The sequence below is a fragment of the Puntigrus tetrazona genome, chromosome 5 (assembly GCF_018831695.1).
Source record: "Puntigrus tetrazona isolate hp1 chromosome 5, ASM1883169v1, whole genome shotgun sequence".
NCBI lineage: Eukaryota > Metazoa > Chordata > Actinopteri > Cypriniformes > Cyprinidae > Puntigrus > Puntigrus tetrazona.
The window spans coordinates 19,641,764-19,665,220 of NC_056703.1; the positions used below are offsets into that span (position 1 = coordinate 19,641,764).

A 23,457-nucleotide genomic window follows, 5' to 3' on the forward strand; every position below is an offset into this window, starting at 1 on the left:
GCTAAAGAAAATAGGACAGCCAGCATGGCCGGGCCTTGATAAAACACCTCAGCGTCTTTGAGTCTGAGAGCAAAGTATGCTCCCATTAATGGACCCAGTGTGAACCCCAAGGAGAACGCAACACCAATCATCGCCTGACAACAGAAGAAAACAAACCCAGTGAATATTCAAATCACTCCAAATATGAAAACATTATTAGCTGATAACGGTGACCATAACTCACCATTCCCTTGTTTCGTGCTTTAGGGCAAGGCAGGTCCGCAACAATAGCGGTGCACAGGCTGACATTACCTTTACAGATTCCTCCAACCACTCGAGACAGCAGAAAAATGGTAAAACTGTGAGAGAAAGCCCACAGAATGTAGGATGACATTAGACCTACCTGAAAAACAAGCAAAATATATGCCGTGGCTTAAAAAAAAATTCCAATTTTGCAAGAAATTCTGAATGATGAGATAAATATTCCAATTACCTTTTTAATAATTTTTTATTCTGTGGCAGAACGTTTCCATAAGTAACTGCTTAGACATACGTCAATGGCAATATGTTATATTTTCAATTGATATTAATAAATACCCTATAAATGGGTTTCCCAAACCACGATTCAGAGAACGATAACTTATTAAATCATTATAATTAAATAATTATTATTTGTTTATCTGCATGCCGTGTGACCAACACAAGACCATACAAATGTTTACATAAATTACTGAAATATTAGCTTCTTAAGAGTTTACTTCAGTAAATATTTTAGGTCAAAAAGGTCTGACTGACAAAAGTGTGAACGCCTGCCCTGCATGATCTAATTATGTCTGTACTTACGGTTGTTAGCAGCAGCAGTGGTTTTCTTCCATAATCATCTGAAAGAGCACCAGTAATGGGCGACGACAGAAATTGTAGCAAACTGTAGAGAGAGCCTATCAGACCTAAGACACCAGAGACGAAGATGAACAACGCACCCGTCTTCAGTACAAAAGGTCTATTTGAATTCCGTGCCGCATTTGAAGAAACCCCCTGACATCCATCAGAGTAATGAAGTTACCTCCAAAAAGAACGCTGTTATATTTAGTTTCCATAGGAACTCCAACCACCCCTCTGAACCAGTCCACCACGCTCTGTAATGACTGATACACGCCGTCCTGAAGATGCAGAGAACATTATAGGTGTATACACATTTTCTGTTTGCTGTTTTTCATTGCAAACGCATTGATGGAAAAGGACTCAAGGCACTACTTAAGCAACGTTTCTTGTTTTCTGACAAAGGTATCAGAGTTCATTTATGCTGAAAAATGGTTATGGTAAAAAAAAAAAAAAAAAAAAACACTATTCCTATTACTTGATAGGAGCTGACAAGATATGCTTAGCATGATCTCACCTAATTGTGATATACTTTGCTTGCACAGTAAATGATTTAAGAATGTTTGGATGGTTTAACTGGAAAGCAAGATCGATGCCGAGTAAGAAGCCCATCTAACCATCCAGTGCAAGAGCTAAAAATGTTACGCACTGCCAAGTGTGACACGTTAATTGTAATCTTTCGATGAGAATGCGCTAGATGAAAAACTGAATGAAGCCATTGTAAGCTTCATTAAATGAGAAAGAACGGCTTTGAGGCCGAGGCTTTTCACAGACACTCTCTTGAACAAAGCATGTAGTATTATAAAGTTCATTCAATATGTAATTGCTTAAGTCACGTTTGTACAGGAAATGCTCCGTATATCCTTTCTTTAAGATTGCATCAATTAGACCGTCATAAGCATGGCCAACATGTCACGACTGGAATATCGTGCACCCCCACACAATCTAGAGTTGCATACATGACTAATCTAGGTCGAATACAGCAGCATTTCTTGCTGAACAACCAACCAGCCAAACACCTTTTTAGATATCATAACAGCTAAATGTCCAAATTATAGGCCTCGCCTTAAAAAGATGAACTCACCCCAGTTTGACTGTAGTGGTCCAAGATGGAGGGGAGCAGGGGAAGTATTAAGGTGAAACCCAGCAAGTCAAGCAGCAGTGCCAAGAAAACCACCCTGATGACTCTGGAGGAGCGCACATCCTCAGACCCCTCCATTTCTCCACTCCAGAGAAGCAAACGTTTTTTGTTTTGTTTAGTTTTTTGTTTTTTTTTTACTGCCGAGGACTCTTAACACATCTCCAGTGGTTACTGAAATGAATCACTGAACAAAAACAAAACAGCAAAGTGAAACAACGGTCTGCAGTTCAACAATTCATCCTTTAAACTCAAGTGCAAAAGACGGGGACAGCATACCCTATACTGTGTACTTGCATCATGGTATTATTTACAAATTATAAATATCTTGGTTCATTTGGAAATTAGTCAGTGTTATGATCACCACCTTTGTAAACGATACTAAAAATTAAACGCTTTAAAATAATACATTTAAAAAGTAGGATGGACTTCAAGGTTTTCTTGCTGATGTACTCTTACACAAATAATTACTGGATCATATTAACTGACAACAGGTTGCCTATTTAGGGTCAAGGCATGGGTTAGTTAGTTCCTTGTAATTATGCATAATTTATTGCTGCTTCTACGTAACGTGTGAAATAAAAGCTTTTTGAATAAATAGTTTTATGAAGTTTATTCTTCATGAATCAACGATTGGTTCAAAAGCTGCTTAACTATAGTTAGCAGAGCTCTACAAACCAAAACTCTTCACAGTCTCGCACAGGGCAGAGGGTCAAGTTAACTTGCACAGCCCACACAGTACTTGAATCCAGTCCGCCGAAAACAGGGCGACAGCTCTAACACGTTTTAAGAGATTTGTCCGCTCATAACTCGTTTCAGTCGGGCGTTTTCTTCGTTTACTTAAGTTGACTTAATTTCCTACCTTGAGCTCGGAGTGCGCAATCAAAGTTCCCAGAAGATGCTGCTTCCCCACACACACACACTCTCACACACACTCACACACACTCACACACACACACACACGCCCCATCATAAACACACACCAGGAAGCGCGAGCGCGGTGTCTCGTTTCAGCTACGACAAGCGTGACGTGTCGGGCCATGATTTCCCTGTCTCTTTCATGAATGAATAAAAGTTGTCAAGAGTTTCACAAATAAGAGCTTACCAAAATTATATAAATACACGTGAACTACATTAGGACGCTGTATGTAACAATTGGGTGGGAAATGTGGTGCATTAAATATTATGAAAATATGCGATACGTGTCAGAACAGATAATCACAGAACATGCAAATAAACGACAATTAACCTGTACTCTCAGAAAAATACATACAAAATACAAAGACATATATTCGTTCTTTTTTATTTTCGACATCACTGTTAAATTGTAATGTTTCGATGACCACGAGAGGGAGGTAACTAGTACTGTTTAACAGATTTCTAAATTGTAGAACGTAGAGAAGTGTTACATTTTATTTAAACGCATACTATTTAATCCAATGTTACACCACATACATAACATACATACATTTTTGTATTTTCACATTTAAAACGTGTGTCGATTTGTTCTTTTCGTGTCTTTTAGCACGGTCAATTTACGACCTATAACACAGCTACGTATTTATATTTTTTATAATGTTAGAACTTGTTATAATGCTTGCTTTGTAAAGAAACGTCCATTATCGTTATGAACGGTGTTATATATCCGCACATTACATTTTAATTTGACTGAATGAAACGTAGCTTTGAAACTTTAATTAAAGCATGTTTAGCAATACTGTGTTTTATAGCATCTGTTGACTGTGATATTTCTGTACACATAATCATTACAAATACTGAAGTAGGTACCTCAGAATAAATTCAATGGCGGAACCGTACAATAAACGAAGGTTTCAGGGGGAAGGCAGCGTCGACGCACACAACGTAGAGGACTTCAAAATTGCTGTTACACAGAGCGCTGTAAGTTCAATGTGTTAAATAGACGTGAATGAATAATTTAAAAGCGATTCATTCCTGAAAACATGACTGACAATGCTGATCTGTCTTTGCTCCCGTATTTAGCGTATTAGCGACGCTTGTTGCTGCTTGAAACACCACTGATTAGTCAATAAAGTGCCTTTCAATGGTCATAGCCAAGGGTTAAGAGTAACAGAAGCAGGATAATATTGAATAACCTAAAATTGTGTTAAGTTTGGCTAACTTGCGCTTACAGAATACTGGCACGCAGTATTACAAGAAAGCTTTATTCACTCAACTTGACATTTTCATGACTCGTCAGTAGTCTGTGTATTGTGTTTGTGTTGTCAGGTTCATTGTTCCTGAAGAGCCCCCTCATCTGCACATGAGTGCCAGTATACAATGGAGCGCCTCTCGATTTTGCGGTTGTGACATCTCTTGCTAAACGTTGGTCATGACGGCTCACCAGACAAGATGATGTCCACCAGACTACTGGCAGTGCTTCAAGCACATGCAGTGAGGAGGAGTCTTCCTCAGATCTGCTCTGCCCGTCTTTCAAGTCTCAGAAGGCAGCACGAAAACATCACCACAGCCTTCTGTCAGCCTGGATCCTGCTTTCACAAAAGAGGCGATCGCAAACAGAGAATATGGCCTCCTTTGCTGGCAGGTCACAGCAGTGGCAGGAGGTTCTTCAGCTTCACCCCTGCTGGGATTGTGAACGCGGCCCCGGCGTCCGTCCAGCCGTATCTCAGGTTAATGAGACTGGACAAACCCATAGGTGAGCTGAGCTCATGTGAAACGCTGATGCAGTGTGTTGTCTTCCGGGATGTTGTTTTGGTCGCGAGCTGTTCTTTGTTTCAGTGAGTTCTGAATTGTTTCGTTCTTGCAGGAACGTGGCTGCTGTACCTGCCCTGTACGTGGAGCATCGGGCTGGCGGCAGACCCGGGATGTCTTCCCGATCTTGGCATGCTTGCGCTCTTCGGGGTGGGAGCTTTGCTTATGAGAGGAGCAGGGTGCACTATCAATGACATGTGGGATAAAGACTTTGACAAGAAGGTAAGCATAGATACGTAGAAGTAGACTGATTGTTTCCTACATCGTATTCGTCCTTTAGTCCTAGAAAGTGAACTATTTGCTTCATTATCTGAAAACATTCAGTGTGGTGGATATTTAATTCAACAGTGGTTTAAATTACATCTTTGCTATCATCTCCTCCAGATGAAGCATCTTCTAATCTTACCAGGGTGAGTGTGTCAAAGACGTTGTGTGACTTCACTCTAACATTGACCAAAAACAGTGTCAGTTATTTCAAACCCCTATGATTTTGTTTCTGTAAAACCAAATGAGATATTTAAAAAATGTTGATGGTAATACATGTTTGGAGCGGTATGGGGGTGAGTAAATAAAGTAATTTTCATTTCTTGGTTAACTCTCACTTTAAACTGTTTTGATATAGAACTCAAGTGGAAGACTTAGGAAGTTAACAGACCTGAGAGATTTGCTTGATTTGTTGATTAATAACCATTCAAACTCCATTTATTACCAATAAAATAGTGTATGAGCTTATTATTATTCCTTTAAAAGAAGCATTTGTCCACTATTATCTTGTGAAATTAAAAAAATCCATGAAAGTTAAAGGTTTTCGATGAAAGGTTGCCAATGAAAAATGTCTATTGTAGTTTGTAGAAACCGTGACATAGGTATGAGTGTTTAAAGATGTGGGTTAGTCTTGAAAGGAGGGGCAAATGATTGCTACTGCTAGACTTTTTTTAAAAAAAGGTTCAAAAAAATAAAAATAGGCCACCTGGATCGGATCTTGTGTGTTGCTGGGATCTGATGTTGGGATCTGTCATATTTCTGGTAGGTGTCAAGGACAGCCACTCGGCCCATTGCATCGGGGGAGATCACTCCGTTTCAGGCTCTGGTTTTCCTCGGAGGCCAGCTGAGTTTAGCACTGGGGGTTCTGCTCTGTCTCAATTACTACAGGTGCCGTATATTTTACAGTATTTTTACACACTATTTTGGTCATACTTCGTGAGCGCTTCTCAACATCAACTTTCAACTTCAGTTCAATGAAGACATTCAAGTACTTTTTATAAACGTGTTTTAGGAAAAAAGCATTACTGGTGTGCATCCTAAGGCAAAATCAAGACAGTGACATGTTTTAAGATCAGTCAGTGCAAGTTTCTTTTATTAGAAACAGCTCAGCTTTTAGCCTAAGACTAGGTTTAAGCCTTGTCTGTGAAACCAGGGTATGTCTGCTTATTAATAATAAAGCAGTTAACTTTAGGTATGGGGTTAACTTAAGTAATCTAAAATATGATCATGCACGATAAACCATTAATACGTGCTTCAATACGCATGCTAGTAACTTGGCTAGTGTTACCACTATTTTGTCAACATTTGAGATTGTAACTTTCAAGTTATTATATTGATATTTATTGCATTGATGGATTTTTAAATGGAGACAAAAAGACGGTTGCAGTTTCTGTTTCATGGAAACTAATTTTACTAATAAACTTTGACATCTGTTTCTAGCATAGCTCTTGGAGCCGCCTCTTTGTCACTGGTGGTCACATACCCTCTCATGAAGAGAATCACATACTGGCCACAGTTCGTCTTAGGTGTGTTTTCATTAATATATTAAACCCCTCCCTCCATATTACTGCCGAAAAGTGACAGCGTTTCTAAGACTGAACATTCTGTACGTTTGTTTCCTCTGTAGGTCTCACTTTTAATTGGGGTGCTCTTCTGGGTTGGTCTGCTGTGAAGGGATCATGTGACTGGTCTGTGTGTTTACCTCTCTATCTGTCTGGTGTCATGTGGACATTGATTTATGACACAATCTATGCCCATCAGGTACAGTATGTGATTATCACACCCCGACATATTTGTGCCTTGTGTACACTGTGATCCATTTTCGCATCTTGAGTAGGACAAAGATGACGATTTAAAAGTGGGAGTGAAGTCTACAGCTCTGAGGTTTCAGGAGAATACCAAACTGTGGCTCAGTGGCTTCACTGGGGCCATGCTGTCAGGGCTGGTTCTAGCAGGAGCTAATGCTGACCAGACTTTGCCCTACTATTGTGCGGTGTCTGCAGTGGCCATTCATCTAGCAAACCAGGTGAGCAAGATAGACTGCACCATTGAAGTGTATCGAAACCTTTCAAATTTACCCTAATACCTAAACCAAAACTGCCCAAGGACAACTTTAATGAAACTTTTTTGATCCACTTCAATTGTTGACTACAGTATACTTGATTATAATGGCCTGTTTACAAGAAAAGGGATTATATTAGTCGCTTAAAGGTCTAAATTTACACTAATCTCTTATTCTGTGTTCCACAGATCTACGCTGTGGACATCAACAGACCTGAGGACTGCTGGAAAAAATTTGCTTCAAACAGAAACCTCGGGCTGCTTTTATTTTTAGGAATAGTGACTGGAAACTTATGGAAAAAGAGAAACGATCATCAGTATGAAACGCAGCTTAACTCCATTTTAAATTAGAGCACATGCTGGTTGTGCGATGTGGAATAATAACATTGATTTAGGACAATTATGTAAACCAGTGTTCGTTTAAAATATTTATTAAATTGCTACAAACAGGCTCTAATCCTTAAATAATTAGAAAACATACATTACATCTATAAAATTAACGTTAACATTGAACAGTGCCAGTAAGTTATGCCTACAAAACAGACCAAGACACCCAAATATTTTTTATACAGTGAATAAAAATATAAAAAGAAAACAACAAACAACCCCTATACAGGTCGATTACAGTATCTGAATCAGATTTGGATTGTTTTAGTAAAGTAACAGGAGGAGAGGCCAGCTATGTGCATTGTATGCGAACGGAAATCTGAGGCACCATGAACGTACCGTAGAGACTGTAATCACAGGAAAGAATAAGTGATCATATATGATGGGAATGTTTCATTTGGATGACGTAGCATTTCATTGAGTAAGAAGGTCACGAAGAAGCCCTTTCCTCATATGGAGACTCGTAGACGTCCATGGGTGGACAGGTGCAGACGAGATGTTGGTCTCCATAGATGTCATCAATCCTTGAAATTGTGGGCCAGAACTTGGTCTCAGGTCTCACGAAAGGCTGAAATAACACATCCAAATGAGTAAAAATCCTTAAATTTTAAAAGCAAGACTTATGTATTTATGTAGTTATATTAACATAAGCTACACACCATGGGGAAAGCAGCATACTCTCTGGAGTAAGGTCTGTCCCATGTGGTAGAGGTAATACAGGCCAGTGAGTGAGGAGCCATCTTTGGAAAACGTGTGAAAGACAAGTTAGAGAAACTAGAGGAAGATCCAGATTCAGTAAAATTTCAGCTCTGGACAATATGATGAATTTAAAAAGCAGAAATGAGAAACGTGTTTTTAAAAAAAGCAATTTATATTAACTCTTCCGGCATAAAATGTGCCAAGGAGTATAAATGATGACATGCTCCATGAACTTTTAGTATGTGTGCTTTACTGATATGGAATCTTCTGGATTCAGCATTTAAGATTCAAGCTTTAAAACACTCACCTTGAGAGGATTAACCCTCGAGTCCATCCGGCCCTCTTCGATGTCTGCGATTTCCTGTCGGATGGCCAGCAACGAGTCACAGAAGCGGTCAAGCTCAGCCTTGTCTTCAGACTCTGTGGGTTCGATCATCAGAGTTCCAGCCACGGGCCACGACATGGTCGGTGCATGAAAACCTGTCATAAAGGTGGAGAGGAGTCAAGTCAATTATCAAACATATATTAAGATAAAAATATTTCCTTTATGGATGTTCCAAATTCCAATTACCGTAATCTTGCAATCGTTTTGCTACGTCAACTGCCTCGATGTTTGCTGATTTTTTAAAAGGCCGCACATCCAAAATAAACTCATGAGCAACAAATCCTGCAAATCCAAAAGAGCGAGTGAATGTTTGTACAGAACTTTTAAAAGATAAAAAAAAAAAAAAAATGCAATAAACCAACCTTTAGAGCCCCTGAAAAGAATTTTGTATTGGTTTTCCAGTCTTTTAGCCATGTAATTGGCGTTAAGGATGGCCACCTCTGTAGCGTGAACAAGACCCTTTGAACCCATCATCTGTTAAATGGAAAAATCAAATAATAGATTAATAAATTAGTATAATATATGGGACCATATCAGCATATTAGGCCTTATTCTTGGCATTTCGCTGTATATTGGATATTTCATTATGCTCTTCCTTCCCTCTATTTTTACATTACCTTTTCTTTCATCTAAAACTCACTAAAAGTTCATCTTTAAAATCGTAAAAAAAATAAAATAAATGTAAGCTTAGCAGTTCAAAACATGTGATTTATGCTGTACCATTCAATTATAAAGCCAAAATTTTGCTTGTAAGATTAAAAATTTGTGTTCAATTTTGCATAAACAGGATGCATGAAAAATAGATCTAAATTGTGTCCCATTTATGCAAAATCAACAGAAATTGATCTGAAAACAATTTGTATTGGTCAGTGTCAATGTTGGTGCATCCCTATTACTCATGCAAAAATGGTCAAGATTTAAGTGTTGACCTTAATGTAAGCCCATGAGATGGGCAGGATGGCGCTGGAGCCCCAGGGAGCAGCACTTATGGTGCCCAAAGAACTTCCTGCATTACTAGGCTGCATGTTCACCACTGGATGACTGGGCAGGAAGGGGGCAAGATGCTGTTTCCTGTTAGAAAAAGCCAGTTGGTTAACTGAAGTCAACGGATCAGCTCTTCTGGTAGATTGGGCAGGGCAGCTTTGCTCACTTCAACACTTACACTCCTATCGGTCCCATTCCAGGGCCACCACCACCGTGAGGAATGCAGAAGGTTTTATGGAGATTCAAGTGAGATACATCCGAGCCATAGTCCCCTGGTCGACATAATCCGACCTGAATCAGAGGAATATGTATTTTCAAATGTAAAGCCTGCTGTAAATGAAGCTGTAACACTTTACAGCATCTAATCATTATCAATACAGAAATATAATGCATTCATAAAACAAAATAATAAAAGGAAGCTCATTGTCCATATTGTAACTAATATTAATGATCACTACTAATATGTATATATATATATATATATATATATATATATATATATATATATATATATATATATATATATATATATATATATATATATGACAAAATGTTGCTGTATGTTTTTCATCTGACCTGTGCATTCATGTTGGCACCGTCCAGGTACACCTGTCCTCCGTTCTGATGGATGAGCTCACACACTTCACTCACGTTCTCCTCAAACACACCGTTAGTGGAGGGGTATGTGATCATAATGGCAGCCAAGTTGGCCTTATGTTTGTCCACCTGGCCAAAAACACAAAACCACCATGTAGTTGACTGAGTATGTGCACCTTTAAAAGATTAAACGTCATTGGTTTTGGATCGAGGAAACTGTTGATCAAACAACAAAGCTATTCATAGGTTGGTTCCCTTTCAAAAATGTACTGTACGTACACACACCCACACCTTTCAAAACACAGCATCACAACAGCAGCAAAATGTGAGTTTGAATTATTGGTGAGATCAAATCAATGGCAGTCTGGAGGTTTGGTCAGGAAACCAGTTTGAACCTCAATAAACTCATTTTCGCAATTTCGTTTGGTGCTGGCTGCTAGTGGCGCAGAAATTGTGCTTCACCTTTAACACGGACAAGATAATGCTATCATAGACAAGTGTGTCAGTGCAAATAGTTAACAGAAGATAAAGACTTCCTGTTGACAGGAGATGCAAAAGGTGACGCTTCAAATTACTGTACATACCATGGCTTTAAGGTGAGCAACGTCGATGTTGCCATCTTTGTCCACCTCCACCACCTGAACCTTCATGCCTGCCATCTGAGCACTGGCAGGGTTTGTTCCATGAGCAGATTTGGGAATCAGACAAACCTGAACAAATTCATAACAGATTTCATACATTAAAATTAAAATGGGAAAAAACAAAAAGGTTCGTAAATTTTCTTAATTTAAATTCAAGTTCCATAAGTACAAGTCAAAGTTTAAACACTTTCTTAAAATATGCAGGAGTCAGACAACAGGGTAAAACAGCGATAAACACTGGCGATGCTTTTGGGTGGAGGAGTGTGATAATGTTCAGATTCAATTGAGGTGCCAAACTTCTCTGGACTTTCTCTTGAAAGGGAAGTTAAACTCTTGCCACATGCTGTCAAGCCCCAAATTAAAATGGTAAGATATTGTAAGAAGAATAAAATGTAAAGCTGATTCGTTTGGAGCAACTGTTTTGGATCCTGTGCCGTTCTGTCCCTTAAATTCTGTTCGTTTAGATATATGAGAACACTGCATTAGCATCAATGCACTGAAATCAGCCAAGATCGCCTGAACGAGGTGTTCTCAGACAAATTGTAAACAGACTATATATGTAATTATATACAGATTTATATATTAGAGCAGGAGTGACCGCTATAAAGCCACAACAAGCCCGCAGAGCAAACTTGCCAATCAATCTTGGTGAACGACACAGAAATGTAGACAGGTGAACTCTGAACAATAAGAGGACAACTTTCCTCACTTGTGATTTGCATAAAGAGATTGCTACACTTTGCAATGTTGCCTTGTGAAAGTGAAACCAACCAAGAAGAAAATGCAACATAGAAACAAACGAAGGCCTTCTTTTCGCAAAGAAAATGTTGTAAAGATCTGAAAATGTCCTGAAGAGCAATTGCAATGGTTGTTGCTTTATTTTTTTGCAATTCCACAATGCGACAACAAATAGCTCAAACTTCAACTTTAAGTGTTGTTTCATATACATAGAACCCAATTTTCGTTTGTATTAATCATTGCTATACGAAACTAAAAGACAGTGGTCTAAAAGCTATTTTCAATAGGTCACCATTAGGGCTGGGATTTTTCAGATTTTATAAATTAATTCGAATTTAAATGTTTTGGGGTTTTTTTCCCTCATATTGCGAGGCAGCATTCGCACAAAATGCGCTTCTGTGTTAATAAAGATAGAACGAGTGCAGAGGAAAACGCATGCAAGACGATGGCGAAAAAGGACCTGTGAGAAACCACTTCTGTATGTCTGATATGTAATGTTTACATTACTGTGACAGACTAAAAGCTGCCGTACACTGTTTTTACAAAACATTTATTATTAATAGTCCATAGGTTTTATACCGTCAGAAGTCAGAAAGAGCTTTATTACCAAGTATGTTTACACAAACAAGGAATTTGACTTGGTGACAGGCCTTCCAGTGCAGAGGAAAGTGCAAAATATGCAGGAAACTGAAATTACATAGTAGAAATGGAGTAAAACAATAACAAAATTAAGAAAGCATCAAGTAAAAATAGAGAGAAATATAATCGTTTAAGATTGTACAGATATATTTACAAGTGTGCAGTTTTCAAATGTACAATCTTTTCTGCAAAAGACATTTGTTTAACGTTTAAATGATGTTGAAAGCTCCATGTGTGGTACACTTGGAATAGAATTTTCTTTAACTAGAGGATTAATAAATATAATATTTGAATCATGTTGTAGTTCAAGTCGACTACTTTATATTTTAAAAAAATATAAATATAAGAAATTGGTGAAATGTTCCGAAACAAACATCTAGATTTAATTTTTTGCAAAATCGCCCAGTCATAGTCACCATGGATAAACTGATTGTCCAAGGTCTGCACTTCTTAAAAATCTCCAAATATGGAATCATGCACTAAAGTTGAATCCTGTAACGGGGTGGTTGTTTTCTGTGGCTATTGACTCAACCATGGCAGTTTGAACCTTGGCTGTTTTAAGAGCTGCATCCGCTATCTAAGATCTGCTTATTAGGAAGATGATAAAAAAAAAAAAAAAAAAAAAAAAAAAAACAAAGGCCAGATTACAAAACACTGCAATGACTTGACTAAACGTTAGTAGTGAGTGGAAAGGTCAGCGATAAGAACAATTTACCACTTTTTCAGCTATTTTGTCCCCGATTCAAAACACTTTTGATCATTTTCACTGTGCACAGAATTAAACTTTTTGTATTACTCAGTACACAGTTTGCTTTCCTTTCCAGTAACAGTTCCATTTCTGTCATAAATCACTTATGGGTGACATTTGAAAAGGTCTCATAATTTGCATTTTTGGAAAAAAAGTCTCTCATATATATATATATATATATATATATATATATATAAACATTTTAAGAATTATCAGATTGCCATTCTGCTTCCAATCAGTTTACAAGATTAGGAAAAGTCATGAAAGGTCAACCTGATACAAAATGTCATGTATGTTCTTTTTATTGACCCTGAGGTAAAACACAAGGCTTTAGGTTAAATAAGAGCAGTGTTTCACTGCGTGATGATACTCACTGTTCTGTGAGATTCTCCTTTGGAATTTAGATAGGCTTTGATTGCAGCCAAGCCTGCATATTCCCCCTGCGCGCCACTATGGGACAAAAAAAAAAAAATCAATAGCATCATGTATATGTAAGTGTTCTGCATCAGCACAGCAGAGTTCAAAGATTGCTTCAAAACGCTCTTGCCCAAGAGTACAGTATGCTAATGATCATGTTAAAGTGTAAACCAAGCAGAAAGTATAGATTCCTACACACCCCCAAAACTTATCAGCACCAGAAACTGAATGCGTCATGTTGATATTTGCTTTGTCAACTACAAGACCACTATTGACAATTTAAAAATAAAAATCGCATTTTGATACTGTAACAACAATACCAGGCGGGACACTTGCCTATTTGGTTGAAAGGAGATCTTATCATATCCTGTAATCTCACAAAGGTCTCTTTCTAGCTGTCTGAAGAGCTGCTGATAACCTTCGGCCTGTTCCAGTGGCACGAAAGGGTGAATATTTGCAAATTCCGTCCAGGTGATTGGCTGTTGTGGAAAAAGGTTACAATGAAACAGTTAATAGATCAGACTGCTTGAAATGAGGCAATGTCAGAGATACAGTTTAAATCAAAAAAAAAAAAAAAAACTGGGGGGTTGATGTTAAAGAGCAGATTAATACTGACTTACCATGAGCTCTGAAGAACTGTTCAGCTTCATCGTGCATGAACCCTGGATTCAACAGCAGAGTTTTAATGTGATGTAAAATTATTGCAATGGATAAATCACTGCAAACTAAGTCTTTACTTACCAAAGGAATCATACTGTGCACGAGGGAAATATCTTTATTTTCCAGGCGCTTCATGTAACGTACAATATTGGTCTCTGAGTGATAGCTAAATTAAAAGCAATATTGTTACTATACAGAAATATCCCATCAATATTTTCGTTATTGTGTATAAGAAGTTTCTTTGATTTTTCAAACTGGTAAACAAACCTGTTAAACACAGGGTGCGCAAGAAACTTGCTAGTTCTCTTGAAAGGGCTTGCCAGCAGTCCTTTCGTCCGCTCGCTCATTTTCTCAGCAATAAGCTCCTGATAAATGTCAAAAAGAAGAGCTCTCATTGGGGCACAGAGAACAGAGGGTTTTTAGCAATAACTGAAATACTGAATCAGGCGAGAACTTACAGCTGAGGACTCACAACCGAAGATCCAGAGCAGATCATCCAAGTCTCTCTCAGTGACGGTTTCATCCAGAGAGACTCCGAGCTAAAACCACATCAACAAACTACGTTAAAAACAATAGTTTAATAAAATTTACATTTTTAAGCAAATAAACTCCAAAATAGGCAATGCTACTTTTGTTTTTAACATTTTCACAGGCCTCACCAGTCCATCACTGTAGACCCGTAGGTTGATCTGCCGCTGCATAGCTTTTTCCAAGATGTCCTTGCCAGCCACACCACAGTTGATCTTCAGCGTGTCAAAGAAGTTCTCATGTTGGAGTTTGTGCCCAGCTCTTTTCAGCCCTATTACAATAATAAAAACAATCAGAATCATAACATTTCTTATTTAAAGAAAAGAGTAAACCGGAAATTAAACAACTTGCCTTCAGCGAGAATCAGCGTTGCATTATGGGTTCTCTCTGCAATGTGCCTCAGTCCTTGAGGTCCATGATACAACGCAAACATGGAGGCCATGTTTGCAAGAAGAGCCTGATTTGAGATGATTAAAAATGAGTACAGACCTTCAACTTTACAAACGTATGCACAGTTTTCAGGTTTGCGAAGATCTACCTGGGCAGTGCAGATGTTGCTAGTAGCTTTGTCCCTGCGAATGTGCTGCTCTCTGGTCTGGAGAGCCAGACGATAAACCTCTTTACCAGCTGCATCTCTGTGACAAAACGTTTTTTTTGGTTGATACCAACACTGTGGAGGAAAAATTATAAGCCTATAAATTACAGACTTACCTAGTCACTCCCACCATCCTCCCTGGCATCATCCTGACCAGATTTTCTTTGACCGCAAAGAATGCAGCATGAGGCCCACCATAGCAGAGAGGCACCCGGAAGCGCTGTGAGCTGCCCAAGGCGATGTCAACCCCAAACTCACCCGGAGGACGCAACACACAGAGTGCCAGCAAGTCTGTGGCACAGCAAGCCAGTGCCTTTGATAAAAAAAATAAATACAAGTCAGATTTGGTGCTTTGAACACGTCTAAAAGAGTTGTAATAGATCTGAACAAAAACCAATAGCAGATTTTGTGGTTGATAGTTCACCCAAAAATGACAACTGTTACTTATTGCAAACTTGTATAACTTGTTAAAAACTCTCTCCATTTTGTTTTTTAAGTAACACTTGAATCTCACTTTCATATATTCATGCTTGCCATGAAGATCACACCTGGTCGTATAAGTGATAGACAGCTCTAAACAGTTTAGTAGAATGAAAGGAACAACGTGTTCTTCAAAATTTCCTTGTGTTTCACAGTAGAAAACAAGTTAAACACGTTTGGAGTAGCACGAGGATGAATAAAGTTAGCGAATGGGAAGTGAAATGAGTGCACAGACCAAGTAAAATCTAATGTACGAAAAATAAATTTGAAATTTGAATTTTATAATGACATAGAAAGGTTAGGGTTACGTACACCACCCTTGTGAGCCCGATCAACAAGTGCGGTGAAATCCTCCACTCTGCCTTCAGTGTCTGGATACTGGAAGAGCACACCGCTAACATCTTTCCCACTGAAGTCCATCTCATGAGGAAGCTTGAGAACAGTCTTCACACCAATATAACTAAAGGATACAAACTTTTAATCAATACAGACAGACAGAAGTAGATAGACAGATGTAGAAAGACAAAGGGAGATAGATATTCTGAGTGTTGGCGAACTGCCTTACTTGGCTCTGGTTTGCACAACTGCAATAGTCTGTGGATGGCAGCGTGGGTCAATGTAGAACATTCTTCTTTTGTTTTGCCTTTGAAAAGGAACAGGTGAGTGTTAATTATCACTCCTAGCCCTGGGGAAACACCATCCTGCACGCCAAAGACCTGAATGAGCAGGTTCAGGTGTTGTCTAACAGACTAAAGGTCTCCCTGATAAACAGAGCTGTGCTCTTCACAGATGTTCCCAGCAGTATGCACACTAACCTGTTGCAGAGCTGCATGGCCTCAGCGGCAGCAGTACCCTCATCCAGCAGCGATGCATTAGCTACTGCCATTCCCGTGATGTCACAGACCATGGTCTGATAGTTCAGCAGGCTCTCCAGACGACCCTGAGAGACCTCAGGCTGGTAGGGGGTGTACTGGGTCACCCTATAGAGGACACAAAAACTCACTGAATACCTAACCATAGACCTACAGTTGGAGTCACAAGACTTACATTATGCTGGGCACACTACGAATCGTTTGCATAATAAAAAATAAATCAAATTGCAATTTGCTTTTTGACTAGATCTGCACCGGCCATGGGAATCTAATGAACAAGGTGTTCCAGCGCATGGCTGTAAATTTTAAAGTCCCATGACTGAAACAACTGATGTTTGTCAAACGTTTCGTGTTTCGCATATACCAGAAACTCAAATATACGGTAAGCTTCAAACAACAAGAGACGCATACCATCCCGAATTCTCAAGCAGATTTCTTTGTATCACTGGTGGGACAGAGCAGTTATAATAACCCATTCCAATATAGGACCTCCACATCTTGTTCTTCGACGCGATCTTTTGAAGCGAATCAAGAATTTCATTCTCACCTGTAGCGATTAAGCACAAAGAAGAGAATTAGAAAATCTGTAGTTACTGTTAAACAGTGAGTATGTAAAACACCCTAGACTGAAGAATAATGCAGATGTTCGGTTTTCCAGATCTAAGCTTCTTCCGCGGAAATAAAACCCCGTGGTTTGTGTTGCACCCAATTAAATCCAGCTTCTCGTTTCACAAGTGAATATTTCAAGAAGCTTCTCACATGACTCATAGGTACAAAGCAATTGCTTTTACACACATTGGGAAATACACCTAGTTTTTAAGCACAGCTACAAAAACCATCCCATGGCATGATCTGATGAATAATACAAAAAGCACACGATCTCCCCGATTAATGTATGCATTAAACGTTTTTGCAATTCATGATATAGTAGCAAAAAGTTAGATAAAGCGCATATGGGCCATTTCCTGATGGCTAGGTAAATAGTTTAATGGTTGTAGCTTGAGGGCACTGGAGCCGGTTTATACAGAGACACACAAATTCCCGAGGCATTGTGCTGCAGCTTAGCAACACAGCAACTGAACGGGGCAAAGATAATGCTGTAGTAAAAACAGCTAGAGAGGGGGGGTCGAAACACACATTACGGACTCCCTTAACACCAACAAATCCGTGGGATGTTCATTTTGTCAAGTTTAAGGGAATATCCGCGCGACAATGAGGCAGCCTTTTGTCTCGATGCTGCGTTTATCGGTGCAATTTCTGTTCAAATGTACTCTACTTTTAACCCAACCGTTTTGACAAATGCACATATATTCACAAAAGGGCAAAAGGGAAAGTTTAGAAAGCCCATTATTGTTGAGCAGTGAATTTCTCACAGGATTTGCTCAGATCAAGCTCTGTGCAGCTGAACCAGCAGAATCCAGTATAGCCCCCCCATCAGCTTCAGCATGGCTTGCTTCATTAAAGACACACACAAGCAGACGAGAAAACCGACTCCTGCCATATGTCAAACCTCAGAGTAACTACAATAAAATTGTGAGTGTTGTAAAAGGTATATCGTGAAACGCACGGTGTCATTCATACATCGGTTTGGGGAGGGAAAGACGGTTTAGTGACTTGAGAAAGGTTTAATGCAACGTTGTCAGAAGTGTTTCCTAAAAGCGAGACGCTACTTTACACTTTGTACCTGCACAAAACACACGCTTTTTGCATTTTAAGTCACGCTGCCTGTAAAAAAAAAAAACGCAAGTTAAAACGCGTTTACTCATACTCCGCAGTACATTTACGCGTTTAAACCGTCCGTTTTCGTAGCATACGTTTTCGAAATAATTATCGCACTTTATAAGCGCGTATGCAAGCTAAAGTCCCGCCGCTAACGCAGTTAAATTGCCAATTATTACGCAAAGTTGTATGTTGAGATGTGCACGCGTGATGTAACGCTACCGCTAACCAGATCAAACTGGCCGAGTGACGCTGAACTTTACACTCTAATTGTCATCCTATTGGCATCGGCTGAGGGCGTCAGGAGATTGGTGCTGCTCGCCGGGCTCCGCAAAAACAACTCCAAATATGTTCAAAGGAAGACTTAACGGCGAAAAACACTCCAGTAAGGTCTATCGGCACACAAAGAGCGTGTAACCTACATTCCTCGCTCAGATGGACTCCTTTGTTAGCACGGTTCGTTAGAAAACCCCAATTCGAAATTAAAAAAAAATATACATATATATATAGATAGATTTCTTAAACACCCTCAATGGAGCGAGTAGTTCCGCCGCCTTAAAATGCGACACCGGGCACCGTTTGCAGATACCGCCGGAATTCGATTTAACCTCGCGGTTTGCCTCGCGGACAGTCGGTGCAAATAAATGATGAATTCACAACAACAAACGACACGTGTTTCCTCCGTCCGCCGCCGCGGAGAGCAGTGCGAGCAACTTACACACAGGATCGTCCATTTTCAAACTTCTTCCCAGGCGGATGGATGCGGGGATTGTGTTTTCGATAAGCTGAGCCACTGACTGAAAATCAACAGAAAAAAAGTGCACACTAGTATAATGTTTATTTGTAGCGTTATCGGCATCAACACAAGCTGCGACAACCGATGCACAGTTCGGTTGAAAATGCGATTAAAAAAATAAAAAAAAAGTTTAAGATGCTAGCAAAATGCCGGCAAAGAGTTTAAACGGATTCGCATACTGGGTGTACAAACGTGAGGTTTAATAAAAAACAGGTTTTACCTCAAGTCCAAGGGTATTGAGCATCTCTCTTTTTTCTTTGTCACCCGGTCCGATGTGTCTCTCAGAAAAATCATCGTGTCTCGGCAAAATTCGTTCAATCTTCCTAGACCACAAAACTTGCGAGGTGCCCACGCAGCGCACATTTGCAGACACGTCTGCGTTTAAACCTCGAAGTTTCTTAAAAACACCCCCTTCTTTGCTGATATTCGTGTACGGCGCGCGAGCGTTGATCGACCTGCCGATGACAACACGCCAGGATCTCGCGCAGCTCTGCATGTTCCTCGCTCGAGATTGACACACAAAAAAATTTGACGGAAGAATCGTTCGGGGAGCCTCCGCGCCGTGCAACCTACTAAATGTCTGTGAAATTCCTTAAAAGTGTCTATTTTATACGCCTCCTCGTTGCACGGGGAGCAGCCAATCGATAAGGGAACTTTCTCTGACGCAGAGACAAGCCCCGCTCGCTCAGGTTCCGCCGAAATAACTCACCGTGTCTGTGTGCCGCGAGGAGCTCGAGCTGAATCACTCGCGCGCTTGGCATCTGCTCGTTATGCCTGCCGTGTTTTTACTTGTTTTGGAGTCGCGTTCTTAAACGCCCAATTAAACGCCGAGGCCACTGTGGAGCAATCGTACAACTGAAAGGAGAAGAAGCTGGTCGTAGCGTACTCGGTGTGGAAAATGAACGAGGTTCTTAACGAGTTCCTCGTTCTCCACACCTGGGGAATCCAAAGCAGGTCCTTAAAAACGATCAGTTCTCCAGGGAACCTTTAAGATGAAGCCAAGTTCTTGTCTAGGGTATAATGCATCACAAGGATTTGAGACACTTGAAATCTATCTATCTGTCCGTTTAGCAAAATTAAAGAAGAATGGTAAGTGGTTGCAGACAGTGTATTTTAGTTATATTTACATAAACAAATTTAGTTTAAAATTAGTCAACTAAGTTTAGCCTATTTAAGTGTAGCTAAAATAAATTGGTTGCAACCGCGTAAGGTAAACTGAAAAAATATACACTAAAAGAGATGACCAACTTTAAACTACATTTATTTAAATGTAGCTAAAAGAATTTGTTTGCAACCGCTTACCTTAAAAAAAGCCTTTTCTGTCAGTGCATCTGTCTGTTCTTCTGTCCGTCGTCTCTCTATCTGTCGTTTCCATTGTTCGGCTGTTTGACAGGAATATTTACGAAACCTACATAACTTGGTTGGCACTCTTTCAAATTCCATTTAGGAAATAAGCACACAGCTGAGGTTTACTGAGCGTCTGTCTATCTGTGCACGTCTGGAATCCAGAAATTTTGTTCTGAAGATCAAATAGCAGGGTAGTCAGCCATTCTGTACATATGCATCACATCTCTTCTACTCGCACACATTTTTCGAGCAGTTCTGGGTTGGTGATGGATCCCGTTAGGCTTTTTTGTGGTGGAGACCCACAGCTGTTTTATCAGTTTGTGAGCATAGCGTTTGCATTTCTGTTTTATTGTTTAGGCAGGCAAGGACACCTCTCGGTAATCAACAGGTACAGATTAACAACATAATCCAATTGCTGCCAATGTCATTTTAAAAAAGTGCATCCTCTCTCTTCTAAGGCATGTCCATTTGACACTGGGAGGATTCATCCTCGCTGTTGTTACGATGGGTCCATACAGTTTATTGCTGTTCTTCAGTGCCGTGCTTCTCCTGCTGCTGATCTGCTTTATACACCCAGTTCACATCCATTATTGGATGTTAGGACTGCAGATGTGTTGGCAAACCTGCTGGCACTTGTACATCCAGTACCAGTTATACTGGCTTCAAGAGACACCAGACCTCAGGTATTTGTCCAAATGCATGTATTTGTGTGAGCTGTGTGAAAACATCCAGTTTGATCCAGTTGTGAGCTCTCGTCTCATATTTCTAACAGGCTCTTACTGGCCACATCTGCTCTCATGTTGATGACCCAGAGGGTTTCGTCTTTATCGCTTGATCTGCAGGAGGGAACAGTTACTAGTCCCTTTCAAAGCGGCAGTCGGGATCTGTTTGTCCTTATACCATTTCTAAGCTACTCTCTTAATTTCCCTGCACTCCTCGGAGGACCACATAGCAGTTTCAACACTTTTGTGGAGTCTGTTAAGCAAATGAGCGTCACTTCACCGTTGTCTTTGTATTTAGGGAGGCTGGCATCAAAGATGTTGCAAGTTGTTGTTTTGGTGTGGATAAAATATCTTCTCAAGGAGCTCTTAAAATTAAACGTATTTATAGTAAACAGCCCTTGCATTTGTCAAAACATAATATGGATCTGGATCCTGTCGCTGCAACTTAAGATGAACTATTATGCGCACTGGAAAGTCAGTGAGTGTGTTAACAATGCTGCAGGCATAGGTTTCCATGGGTACAGTCACAGTGGAAAATCATCGTGGGATGGGTTTTCTGATGGCAGCCCATGGGTGACTGAAGCATCAAGCCGTCCTTCGGTGTTTGCACGACAGTGGAACAGAACAACAGCAGCGTGGCTTCGAAGAATGGTCTTCAAAAGGTCCAACAGATCTCCACTGTTTATGACCTTTGGGTTCTCGGCGTGGTGGCACGGTCTTCATCCAGGTCAGATTCTAGGCTTTTTCATCTGGGCTGTCACTGTGCAGGGAGACTATAAAATGCACCACTTCTTGCTTCCAAAGCTTACCTCCAAATGGAGGAAATGGCTCTATGTGTGTCTGAACTGGGCTTATACTCAACTGACCATTTCATGTGTTGTTGTCTGTGTGGAGCTTCAGAGTTTAGAGTCAGTAAAACTGCTCTGGTCTTCATATATCGCCGTGTTTCCACTACTGAGTGTTCTGATGATTACAATCCTGTGAGAAATGACCAGAACCAGTCTAAATCATATAAATATGATAATTCATAAAGTATATCATCAAATACAGTAAACATGGGCCAGCGAGCACATTTGAGCATTTATTTAGCAAGGTAAGTAGAACTAGCTTTTACTGTGTTTAAAATGCCCCAATTATGGTACTTGAAAGGTTCAAATTTTGGACGACGGCGTGGCATGCATGCAAGGTTAAAAACACTTTCAATTTCTTATAATATTATTATTTCGTATAATATTTTACATTTTTATTCAAGGGTCTCCAAACAATACATTTTTCCAATCCCCCCCTTTGCGTGATGACAATCTGCAGTGATTGGTTGATCTCATTTAAAGCAATGTTTGTGAGCTTTTAACGCTCCAAAAGTGGCACCTTTTGGTAAAGAATGAATTTCCATTCAGACCAACATGAAAATCGAGTTGTCCCAGGTCTATACGCACAACAAGTGGACGGCCAATATGTTAATGTTTCAACATGAAATGGCTTGGGAGACTTCTAGTAAAAAAGAACTCATTTCAATGAATCAACCCTTTCTTTTGAGAGACAATACCTTTATACACTGTGCACTTTCAGATTTTACACAGTTCATGAAATGTAACTATCCATAATAGGGGCACTTTAAAGTACTCTTTATTAGAGGTTATGAATGGTTCATATTTTGGTCTTGGGAGTCCCTAACAATAGGTTGAAATGCATGCAAGGTCAAAAAACACTTATATTTTCTATACAGATCAGTGATCTCCTATGCTTTCCCTGCATAATTTTATGTTTATACAAACCTGTTCATCATTTAAAGTTTTTGTTTCCTTAAATATACCTTTTATTAAACAGCTTGCTTTGTATGGATTACTTATAATGTCTTTATTAACCTTTTGATGGGTAAAATGTTTGGTTGCATGGATGGACAAAAATAATGAGAAAATATAAACAACAGGTCCACGTGAACCGATTTGACTTCCGTATTGTGACATACTTCCGAGAGAAACGGGATATTGAATGATGAAACACGTTACATATGTAACCACAGTTCCCTGAACAGGGTACGAGATGCCGCTACTACGTAATCGCTATGGGAACACACCTTGGTGTGACGAATGTCTGAAGCCCTATACCATTTCTTTTTTGATTCGATTGGCCGAATAGTGATTGGCACCGCTTCATGTATACATGCACCATATCTGTGTGCAGTGCAATATTTCATCAGATGTAATGGATGAAGGAAATGCAATCCAGGTACGCAACGGGAAGGATCGTAGCATCTCATTTCCTATTCAGGGAACTGTGGTTACATACATAACCGAGACGGTTCGCACAATGCTATGGTGACGTAATCGCTATGGGATTCATCACGCCTGATGTACCTGAGAGAGCTGTGATCTAAGGAAGCATCTGCTCAAGCTGAAAGAACCCGGGAGCCAGGGGCTGTTCTCACATCCAAACTATGAAACATGACAAA

The 23,457-nt window shown here is 39.7% G+C and overlaps 4 protein-coding genes across 8 annotated transcripts in view; 2 read left to right on the forward strand and 2 right to left on the reverse strand.

The window, feature by feature from the left end:
* mfsd10 (major facilitator superfamily domain containing 10) overlaps positions 1 to 2,999 on the reverse strand; it is a 5,688-nt gene extending 2,689 nt beyond the window's left edge. The window contains 6 exon segments of the mRNA XM_043240922.1: positions 1 to 134; positions 224 to 382; positions 823 to 926; positions 1,043 to 1,139; positions 1,943 to 2,183; positions 2,859 to 2,999. The exon segment at positions 1 to 134 is cut by the window's left edge and continues 46 nt beyond it. Coding sequence (XP_043096857.1) covers positions 1 to 134; positions 224 to 382; positions 823 to 926; positions 1,043 to 1,139; positions 1,943 to 2,077 — 629 coding nt within the window. The 5' untranslated portion in view covers positions 2,078 to 2,183; positions 2,859 to 2,999.
* A 774-nt stretch (positions 3,000 to 3,773) lies between these two features.
* Positions 3,774 to 7,503, forward strand: coq2 (coenzyme Q2 4-hydroxybenzoate polyprenyltransferase). Of its 2 annotated transcripts, none has more exons than XM_043239274.1 (8): positions 3,774 to 3,895; positions 4,244 to 4,670; positions 4,782 to 4,948; positions 5,757 to 5,878; positions 6,431 to 6,516; positions 6,618 to 6,751; positions 6,828 to 7,016; positions 7,241 to 7,503. In XM_043239274.1, the coding sequence occupies exons 2-8, from the start codon at positions 4,367 to 4,369 to the stop codon at positions 7,400 to 7,402; spliced, it is 1,164 nt and encodes a 387-aa protein (XP_043095209.1). In that variant the 5' UTR covers positions 3,774 to 3,895; positions 4,244 to 4,366; the 3' UTR covers positions 7,403 to 7,503. The 2 variants fall into 2 exon arrangements, with proteins under 2 accessions (XP_043095209.1, XP_043095208.1); XM_043239273.1 differs by having other exon boundaries at positions 3,783 to 3,895; positions 4,218 to 4,670.
* gldc (glycine dehydrogenase (decarboxylating)) lies at positions 7,467 to 19,641 on the reverse strand. Its single transcript, XM_043239268.1, has 25 exons — positions 19,157 to 19,641; positions 18,859 to 18,937; positions 16,833 to 16,968; positions 16,365 to 16,529; positions 16,115 to 16,192; positions 15,862 to 16,009; positions 15,186 to 15,382; positions 15,013 to 15,109; positions 14,826 to 14,931; positions 14,606 to 14,745; positions 14,405 to 14,485; positions 14,214 to 14,311; positions 14,028 to 14,112; positions 13,907 to 13,948; positions 13,623 to 13,765; positions 13,244 to 13,319; positions 10,688 to 10,813; positions 10,083 to 10,232; positions 9,685 to 9,797; positions 9,452 to 9,593; positions 8,885 to 8,996; positions 8,709 to 8,804; positions 8,445 to 8,617; positions 8,098 to 8,178; positions 7,467 to 8,006 (listed from the first exon to the last, which is right to left on the reverse strand). The coding sequence occupies exons 1-25, from the start codon at positions 19,430 to 19,432 to the stop codon at positions 7,869 to 7,871; spliced, it is 3,078 nt and encodes a 1,025-aa protein (XP_043095203.1). The 5' UTR covers positions 19,433 to 19,641; the 3' UTR covers positions 7,467 to 7,868.
* On the forward strand, positions 17,900 to 22,909 carry mboat4 (membrane bound O-acyltransferase domain containing 4). 4 transcript variants are annotated; one of them, XM_043239272.1, is made up of 3 exons: positions 17,900 to 18,525; positions 20,742 to 20,966; positions 21,056 to 22,909. In XM_043239272.1, the coding sequence occupies exons 2-3, from the start codon at positions 20,788 to 20,790 to the stop codon at positions 21,987 to 21,989; spliced, it is 1,113 nt and encodes a 370-aa protein (XP_043095207.1). In that variant the 5' UTR covers positions 17,900 to 18,525; positions 20,742 to 20,787; the 3' UTR covers positions 21,990 to 22,909. The 4 variants fall into 4 exon arrangements, with proteins under 4 accessions (XP_043095207.1, XP_043095205.1, XP_043095204.1 ...); XM_043239270.1 differs by lacking the exon at positions 17,900 to 18,525 and adding an exon at positions 19,770 to 19,890; XM_043239269.1 differs by lacking the exon at positions 17,900 to 18,525 and adding an exon at positions 19,896 to 20,671.
* Positions 22,910 to 23,457: the final 548 nt, after the last annotated feature.

Excerpts from the sequence above, each read along its gene's own strand:
- mboat4 (XM_043239269.1), top strand. The coding sequence starts at position 20,496 with ATGCATCACATCTCTTCTACTCGCACACATTTTTCGAGCAGTTCTGGG. Across the intron at positions 20,672-20,741 it reads CACCTCTCGGTAATCAACAG|GCATGTCCATTTGACACTGG; the intron begins GTACAGATTAAC and ends CTCTCTTCTAAG. Across the intron at positions 20,967-21,055 it reads CAAGAGACACCAGACCTCAG|GCTCTTACTGGCCACATCTG; the intron begins GTATTTGTCCAA and ends TATTTCTAACAG.
- coq2 (XM_043239274.1), top strand. The coding sequence starts at position 4,367 with ATGATGTCCACCAGACTACTGGCAGTGCTTCAAGCACATGCAGTGAGG. Across the intron at positions 4,949-5,756 it reads ATAAAGACTTTGACAAGAAG|GTGTCAAGGACAGCCACTCG; the intron begins GTAAGCATAGAT and ends TATTTCTGGTAG. Across the intron at positions 5,879-6,430 it reads CTCTGTCTCAATTACTACAG|CATAGCTCTTGGAGCCGCCT; the intron begins GTGCCGTATATT and ends ATCTGTTTCTAG.
- gldc (XM_043239268.1), bottom strand. The coding sequence starts at position 19,432 with ATGCAGAGCTGCGCGAGATCCTGGCGTGTTGTCATCGGCAGGTCGATC. Across the intron at positions 16,193-16,364 it reads GCCATGCAGCTCTGCAACAG|GCAAAACAAAAGAAGAATGT; the intron begins GTTAGTGTGCAT and ends TCCTTTTCAAAG. Across the intron at positions 9,798-10,082 it reads GTGCCAACATGAATGCACAG|GTCGGATTATGTCGACCAGG; the intron begins GTCAGATGAAAA and ends CCTCTGATTCAG.